We start from the raw sequence: 9,200 nt of genomic DNA, 5'->3' as shown, positions 1-9,200 counted from the left end.
ATATATATATATATATATATATATATATATATATATATATATATATGTGAAGAATTTCTCTTAAATACTTAAGCAAGGAGTCATTTCAGAGCAATGAGACTCTCCTGGAACTTCTGATGGGAAATGTTCCTGCGAATCCAAAAGTCTATGGCCACATATTTTGGGTTATGGGGGGGCAAACGTTTTAGATGTTAGGCTGAGTTTGTTTGTGGATTTATTCGTTGATTCATTCATTCATCTGCTGAATACCTATCAGGACTCAGATTCCATTGTACATGCTGGGGAGATCATAGTGAAGAGGATACCTGTCCCTCTTCTCAATAAGTTTCCAGTCTAGTGGTAAAACAGACCATTATAATAAAATAATTACAATAGTTTTAAGTACGTAAGTGCAAATGGTGCAAAGAGAATGTACAAAAGGGGCTCAGGATATCCATCTGTGGGCAGTCCAAAAGTCTTCTTAATGGAGCCTGGAAAAAGAGTGGGATTTTGGCAAGAATATAAGAGATGATGTCTAGGAAAGACAAGCTATCACTAGCAAAAAAAAAAAAAAAAAAAAAAAAAGCAGATAGAATAAAATAAGCAAAGAAAACGGGGCATAGAAGAGACAGGTACTGTTTGGGGAAGTGCAGGTAGCAGCACTGGATGTGTTTCCGGAGGAGGGGAAACAATGGAGGAAGGAAAGGACCAGTTCGAGAGAGACCTTGTTTAGGTTCTGGGAATTTTAATTTTATCCCACTGGGCCATGAGAACTATTGAAGAATTTTGAGTAGAGAAATAATGTAGTCAGATGTAGGAATATTATTCGGTTAGCAGTTTACAGTACAGACCAGAGGTAGGCAAGAAATGAGTGTGTTATTTAGGAGACTCAGTAATCCAAGCAAATGATGTTGTAATAGCCAAATAACTGTGGGATTACAGGGGAAGGATATAGATTCAAGAAATATTTAGAAGGTAGAAGTCACAGGACTTGGTGTTTGTTAAATGAAGGAAGGGATGGAGGATACATAAAAGTGTGGATTTTCTTTTCGATTTATTAAAATTTGCAATGTGTGTGGACTTCCCAGAGACTACCTTATTCAAACACCACACCAGTTTAAGGAAGTAGATACTCTGATTATCCCCTTTGACTGGTGGGCTATCGGAGACTTAGAGGCTATGTTTCTTGCCCGAGATCTGACCTAATAAATGGTGAATGAGGTTTTAAACCCCAGCAAAATGATCCAGAGCCTAAATGCTGAATTATGATGCTAAGCTGCATCTTGTGTTCTCTCTGTTACGTTCTCATCATGTTTCTCACTTTTCTAGTGATGGCAAATACAGGACCAGGAGTAGCCTTGGGCAAGGAGATGACTATATGCCAGGAGAACAGAGGTCATTTCCGTTCGCCTGTACCACCATATGTGAACTATATAATTTGTAAAACTAGCTTATGTTGCTATTTATTATTTTTTAAAATGCTCAGCTGACAATTCAGCTGCTAATATTACCTTGAAGCAGCTTAAATATCTGCAGTCTAAGAATTTAGAATATCGTCACTAATAAAAGTCTTGATACTGGACTTTTTTTTTCACCTGCCAGTTAGTTGCCAGTGATTTCAGAAAGCAGCCAACCAATGCAGGAGAAGATGGTCCCATCTGCCCATCCTGAGTGCATCTTCATGCCGAGCCTGAAACCCTTACCTTCCAGCCTAAGAGCAAAGAGGACAATGCTGCCTCCCCTTTCTTTCCTTAAGCTTTCTAAATGCCTTTTGAGAAGTCTTGGACTCAAAGCTGTGCTTGATATCCATCTTATCTCAGGTTATCTTAGGTGTAAATACCATACCCTCTACACTCTGTGGCCTGCTCTCAAATTGACCAGAGTGTTATAATTAGCTTATCTTCTCTTAGGTGCCTCACTGCTGATGCGGAAGCTCGTCCAGATATTGTAGAAGTCAGTTCGATGATATCAGATGTCATGATGAAATATTTAGACAACTTATCTACATCTCAGTTGTCTTTGGAGAAGAAGCTGGAACGGGAACGAAGACGCACACAAAGGTATTTTATGGAAGCCAACCGGAACGCTGTCACATGTCACCATGAGCTGGCTCTGCTATCTCACGTAAGTGTAAATATTTCAATTAGAGTTCATGATACATTTTAATGAGCTGTCTGAAGTTGTTCATGCTTGTTTTAAAGAACAGTCATCGAGAGTTAGAAAAATAGTTACATGCAATATTTCAGTATTATATAGTTACATATTTATTTCCACTTTTGTATCTTATAAATTAGATAATTCAATATAACTAACCTTCCTAAGAATGAATCCATAATTTATTGTATATTGAAAAAAATCAGAGGTATCACAAAATTCTCTTAGCAAAGTTTAAGTTATAGTCTTGTAAAATTAGCAGTGGATGCTTATGTTAAAGTTTTTCAGCAATCTGACTGCAACTTTTGGGAATATGGATGAAAATGTTATGAGTTAATTCAGAGAAGGAAATAACATTTGTCTTTAAAATTTTTCATATTGGTCTTGGCAATTGCTTTCATTGCCATTTGTGGTATTAATAATGTTGCCATGCTTCAAATCAGAATATGTATTTTTATTTTTCTTGCCAAGAATCTTTAGATTTTTTAAATATTTAAGTATATTTCTGAACATTGCTTGGAAAAGCGATGCCAAAGCTACAAATGTCCACACAAGTGATGGTGCTGGTGATGCTCTTGTTGCTGTCTCTTATTTTCTTTCTTCTGCGTCTTTGTTGCAATCGTGATCTGTTGTTTGCTCATATTCTGGGCCTCTACCCAGTGACAATCTGGTAAGAAGCCTTTCATCCCAGTAAATGCTCACTTTTTTTCTGTCCTGGGGGTGGGCCCATGGCAATAGGATCATAAAGCTCTTTCTTAGGGTACCTGGTCATCAAATTCCCTCTTAGGTTTAAGGATCCTAAGAACCTGCTCCAACTCAGCTGTGAAAGTTACATAAGAAGTTGGTCTCAAAGAGACAGTTCTGATTTCTTGAGTAACAGTGTTTCCAGTGAGCTCCTTTCTGAAAATAAAGGAAGTACTACTGTTTAGTGGATTTGTCTTAAGGTACTTGGAATCCAGAAGTACCTTAAGTTTTCATTTGGGAAGGAAAGTCTTTCATCTTCATTGCCTTAAATGCTGAGCCCAGCTGTAATTTTGCAGAACATTCCATGATGATTATTTAAGTTATATGTTTATGTAAAGGAACAGATAACTTGAAGTTATAGCCCTCGCTGAACACTGTTAAAGCTCAAAGACAGGGAGCTAGAGCTCACTTTGCTTGTTATTTCACCGCCTGACTTCATAGTAATTAGACAACAATGAGAAACACATCATTCTATGTATGCCATGTTGCATTCTAAATAGAGTGTTCCTAGTAGACTAAAATGCATGAGATTTAGCTATTCCTATATATCTTAGGTATTTGGGGCCGTCTATTATTAAGTTCTGCACTACAAGCTACTTAGCTGATTTCCACTAGTATATGAAAGTGTCATTTTGTATTAGATTCATGTGGCTGATGTGGGCTGAGAGGTATTAGTTTGCAATCTAAGAGAAGAAATTGTTATCTTTAGCAAAACACCTTGAGAAGGACCATTACTTATCTATTTATTTATACTTCTCAGCTTAAAAAATTCTTTATTATGGAAAATTTCAAACATTAATAAAAGCAAAGATTTCTTCCTGTACCCATCACAGCTTCAACAGTTAGCTGTTCAGGTCTACTCCTGTATCATCTCCATTCCCACCTACTTCCTGCTTTCCCCAGATTATTTCAGAGTAAATCCCTGATATCATATCATTTCCTCTATCAGTATTTCCATTGTATTTGGGGAGTCATTTTAACTGTAGAAATCTAGCTCTCAGGCTATCTCCAGGTAAAATAAAAGGAGAGCTCTGAAGCCAAGGGAGAGATTTTAATGTTCCGGAAGTTGTGTACTCATCTGTAAATTAAGGAGTAGGGGATATTATCTTCCTCAGAGGGTAGTGGGATAAATGAGTTAATGTGTTTGAATATATTGTGTGACTTTAAAAGTGGCATAAATTGTAAGATAGCATCAATTATATAAAATGAGCATAGCTTTTGTTAGAAGAATAGTTTGTTAATGGAACTTGTTAATCTGGTGCTAACCTGTCCAAGTAGTCTCTACATTAAATCCATATATGAGGCATGCAGTTAATGCATATTTATTAGCATCTGCTGCTAGCCAGCCTTATTGCCCTCACTGAGCATTCAGACTTTTGTGGACCATAGAGAAATGCTTTACTTCGAAGCGAAGTTTATATTCGTGCTTTAAATAGTCATACAATACATTCTTCTTTCGTACTATTTGAAGTGTACTGATATTTTTCTATTTCAAGGTTAACCAAATGTTAACTAAAAGGAAAAAAAATGCAGCTTTATTAAAGAAGCAAGAAGAAAGTAAGATTGCATTTCGTCTAAAGACAGCATGCAGTTAATTGGCATTATTCTCACTGGGGACCAATTATTATTTTTAAAAACTTACATCTACATCACTGCTGTGAGAAAAATTGTAGGTGTAAAATTTTATGACTCTTTTTTTCATAAACAGTATTATGATGGTCTCATTTCAAATGTAGTGGAATGTTCTCCCAGAGCAGTTAATATCAATAATGCAGTTTCACAATCCAATGATAAATGGTAGTCAAGGGAAAGAGAAATTAGTGGGTTCAGTAGAACTTTGTGAATTCCCAGCACCAATAAGGAGATCCACTGTGAATTACTGAAATTTTGCAAATTAGTGGGTAAGCAAACAATTGATAAGAAACATTATAGGCTGCTATTTCATGGGGAAGTATTCTATTTACTTTCATATTCTAGTCTATTCTTAATTATGGCAATTTTTATAATGGGCTACAAAAGGTAAGCACTAATATATATTTTGGAAGGCCAGGAAAGTCTTCACTAAAAAGTTGTCTGTGTACTCTGGTTTACCCACTATGAAAGTGAAGCAAGACTTGCCTTTTGAAGAATGTTTTCTGATTCTTATAATTTAAAATAAGAGATCATAAGGAGAGCATAGAATTGAGAATGATAAGAATCACACAGAGTAAAAGGAAGTAAAATTTTAACTTAGATGTGTAAGAATTAGGTATTGTCATATAGAGGGTGTTGTGGCATCATAATAGTCGAAATCGTGATCATGTTTTGGCACTGTACAAGGGTGGTGAACACAGAGAATCATTACCCCTTAGATCTTACATCCCAGGCAGAAAAATCAATTCAAGACATTTCTGAAAAGTCTGCTGCTTAGATCTTTACCAACAAATACAGTAATGGATATTAATGAAATTCAGCCTGACAAAACCTGGAGAATCAATGGAAAACTGCAATTCCATTAGAATTATTGGGATTTTGTAGACACAGCTTTAGACTAATATTTAAATGGGTGGATAAAAGCATATTTCTACATGTACAAACGGAGCAGAATCGGGTGTTCCAGGAAGACTGAAGAGTAATCATGAGAGAACTGTGCTCTCAGTATGAGACTTGTGGGAATCACAACTTCTTCCAGTGATGTTTGACAGGAAGTTTATCTTCACCACCCCTATTTAAAGGCTGAATGATGATTTCCTTTCACTAGTTTAGTAAGCTTGTTCAGTTTTGAGAACTGCTTTCACATCTATAACACAAGGAGAGAGATTGAAAATGCCTGTAGTTTATAATTAATAATGAAGGAACAAGGATTTGTTGGATGTCTTCTGAATGTAAGGCATTATGCTTGGTATAATGAAGTTTATAAAAAATTGTAAACAATGACCCCAGTCGTGATGTGGCTGATAATCTACTTGGCAAGACAAGGTAGAAGTGCATATGCAGGAGGAACTTTTTAATGATTCCAAAAAGTGTGGGTAAATAAATGAGATGAGGGAGGGAAATGAATAAATGAGGCCCAGGGAGGCTCTCAGAGCCAAATGAAGGGAGGGTCTTCATAACTGATAAGAAAGTCACTTCTGGATGAAAAAGAATAACATAAGGGCTGAAACTCCAGCTCAGCTCACTTTAAACTAAGAATCAAACTCAGAAATGGAATTGTTTTACGTTTTAATTGCACAAGGAAAGGGAAACCAGGAGAAGTTAAAAAACTTATCGAAGGTCATCTATCTAGTTAGGGACAGCCCCAGGACCGAAAGTTGGGTCTGCTGATTTACAATGCATGTTTTTATATGTGTAGTTTGAAAAGCCTGGGAAAGTAGGCTGGAGCTAGGTGATGGGTGTTTGTGAATACCTCATTAAGGTGTTTGAACTCAATCGTGTGGGCAATGTGGACTAAAACTTTGAATTTCTTTTTTTTTCCCATTTATTTTATTGCATTTTAGATTTTGGGGTACATGTGAAGAACATGCAAGATTGTTGCATAGGTACACACGTGGCAGTGTGATTTGCTGCCTTCCTCCCCATCATCTACATCTGGCATCTCTCCCCAACTCCCCACCCCCCACTGTCCCTCCCCTATTTCCCCCTAACTGACCCTAGTGTGTAGTGCTCCCCTTCCTGTGTCCATGTGTTCTCATTGTTCCACACCCGCCTATGAGTGAGAACATGCAGTGTTTGATCTTCTGCTCTTCTGTCAGTTTGCTGAGATTGATGGTTTTCGAAATACCTAACAACCAAGGTGCCAAACTAAAGCATAATTATTTCTTATTGCACATACCTGCTTTTAAAATGTCCCCCCCCCCCCCCACAATGTTTTCCATTATACTCCTCTGTCTTGGTTTCTGTCTTCTCTCATTGAATACTCTTCCTCATTTTCTCTTCCAACCCTGGCCTTTTAACCTAGATGTTCTGCCTCTTTTGAGTGGTTTCCCTTGAGTGGTTTCCCTCTTGTCCCATGGTATTTCATTTTACATGAATTTGCCTAAAAATTGGTGTACAAGATGGAAACTTTATTTTCTACAATTATATTTCATTTTGTTTTGAACCCCTGTTTGTACTGGTAGCAGAAAATGGTAGCAATAGTCAGGATCAATTATATCAGTCACTTTTTGTCTAAATGTTTCTTTATCATCCCAAGGGTTCTCTTCTCCATTTCCTCCTCCCAAGATGGTAGCATAGTACAGGAGAAAGCTTAAGCATCCCTATGTTGTTGGGAGAGGGTCAGGGGCTCTCTGGTCTTCTTCTTTTTAAAATTTTTTTAAATTGCATTTTAGCTTTTGGGGTACATGTGAAGAACATGCAAGATAGTTGCATAGGTACACACATGGCAGTATGATTTGCTGCCTTCCTCCCCATCACCTATATCTGGCATGTCTCCCCATGCTATCTCTCCCCAGCTCCCCACCCGCCGTCCCTCCCCTATTTCTGGTCTTCTGTTGGCCCCTGCTGAACTTAGATGAAATGAACCTTGTGAATTTGGGATGCTGACATCTGTCCTTATTAAATGTTTATGGCATCTGTAACTCATGACCGTTTTTCTTATCATGGTTTAAGCCCAAAGAATTACCCATGATGCTTCACCTTCCACTTTGGGGTTTCTATTCCTCATCCTCTGAGGCCTGTTTGTGACTTTCTTGGCATTCTTAGTTTAAACAGCCTGCTCTGTGGCCCTGAGTGCAGTGATGGCCAGGTGAACTCACCAGCCAGCCCCAGAGCTGTATTCTACATGGGCACAAGACACATGGGTGCTTTGGATTCCCATCCACACCACATACAGCCCATGCGGACCTCACTGGGACTAGGGGACACTATCTCAGCCCCATCAGCTCCAGTGCCTTCTTCATCCTTTTCTATTGTTCTATCCCAGGTACCTGCAGTTCAATTATTCATTCAACAAGTATTTACTGAGTGTGTAATAGGTATCAGGCACTATATGTACAAGGTATACCACAGTGAACAAAATAGACAAGGCCTCTGCTGTCATGGGCCTTATGTCTACATTGTTATGATTATCATGAAGTGTCTTCAAAGCTCCCACTCTTTTTTGTCTGCACCCCAGTTTCCCCCTCAAACCGTCTGTGTATCTTCATCAACAGCCCAACTCTAATCCCAGGGCTGAAATCTGCTGGAGTGAAGTGAGAAGAAAAACAAGGATGATTGCACCTGCTCTGATTTTTCTCTTCTTTCTGTTAGGCTCTTACTTTGAGCTAGAGAAGAAATTTCCAGTTCCTACCTTTCTGCCAGAAGCTACTCTTGCATCTATCACATCCTTCTTTTTCTCTGGGTATTCTTTTCCCCATCTTCTTCTGGATCTAGACACCTCAGCCTCATAACCTCATCTTAGTAGTAGAAGAAAAGAGCTCTGGAGAAGTGCACACATTTTCTGTGAAGGCAAAATATGTTGGGATGTGTTTCACAACATAATTTCCACACCTGTTTGCTGGAGATCACCAAGGCTGCCTGTCTGATTTCAGTCTCTCCTTTGTGCCAGACCTATATTTTGAACCCGACACTCACCTGCATGTCTAACAGGTACTTATGCTTGGCAAGTCCACGGTGAATGGATTCTCCTCCCTTGACTCAGTCATGTTCTGTCTCCTCATATCACCTTAATTGGAACGTTGACATCTTCAATTCACTCTCTCTGAAATCCTATATTCATTTTGTTAGCAAGCTCCGCTAATTCTGTCTTTGAAATGTCTGACAAATCCATCTTATCCTTTCAGTTCTCATTCTCATTATTTTGCATTGGATCATGGCGAGATCCAACTTTCTTGTCTCTAGTTTCTTCCTCACCTCTACCAAGTGATTCAGTCAGTATACCCACCTCTGCCCTAGGTGCCATTAAGCAACGTGTGTACTTGAGGGCTGGGGTAGAGTGGGATAATTGTTGTTTATTACTGTTAGCAGCCAGAGATGCTGATAATATATATGACATTTCTGCACAAAATATGTGAAACAGAAACAGCAGTAGATACATATTCAGAAATTTATTGCAAGGAAATGGCTTACGTGATTGTGGGGACTGACGGGGCAAGTGCAAAGTCCATAGGGATGGTTGGCAGGAGGGGCAGGCTGGAAATCTCGGTTGTGGGCTGAAGCTGTTGTCCACGGGCTGAATCTTTTCCTCATCTCAGAGATGCCTCAGCTCCACTTTGGAGACCTGCCTGCTGATTAGGTCAGTTCCATCCAGATTATCTGGGATCATCTCCCTCCCTTCTCCATCCTCCACATTCCTACCCAAACTATTTTTCAAACAAACACATCTGATCTTGGTAAATTATTTCATG

At 38.6% G+C, this 9,200-nt stretch overlaps 1 protein-coding gene across 10 annotated transcripts in view; it reads left to right on the top strand.

Annotated features, from left to right (window-relative positions):
* NEK10 (NIMA related kinase 10) overlaps positions 1-9,200 on the top strand; it is a 249,261-nt gene that overhangs the window by 166,328 nt on the left and 73,733 nt on the right. For all 10 annotated transcript variants that reach the window (XM_032268066.1, XM_032268089.1, XM_032268083.1 and 7 more), the window contains one exon: positions 1,890-2,103. In XM_032268066.1, coding sequence (XP_032123957.1) covers positions 1,890-2,103 — 214 coding nt within the window. The remainder of the gene's footprint in view (positions 1-1,889; positions 2,104-9,200) is intronic.

Source organism: Sapajus apella, unplaced genomic scaffold (assembly GCF_009761245.1).
Source record: "Sapajus apella isolate SASKATOON/1434 unplaced genomic scaffold, GSC_monkey_1.0 scaffold4, whole genome shotgun sequence".
Classification (NCBI taxonomy): domain Eukaryota; kingdom Metazoa; phylum Chordata; class Mammalia; order Primates; family Cebidae; genus Sapajus; species Sapajus apella.
This window is presented reverse-complemented; position numbering and strand designations above follow the sequence as displayed.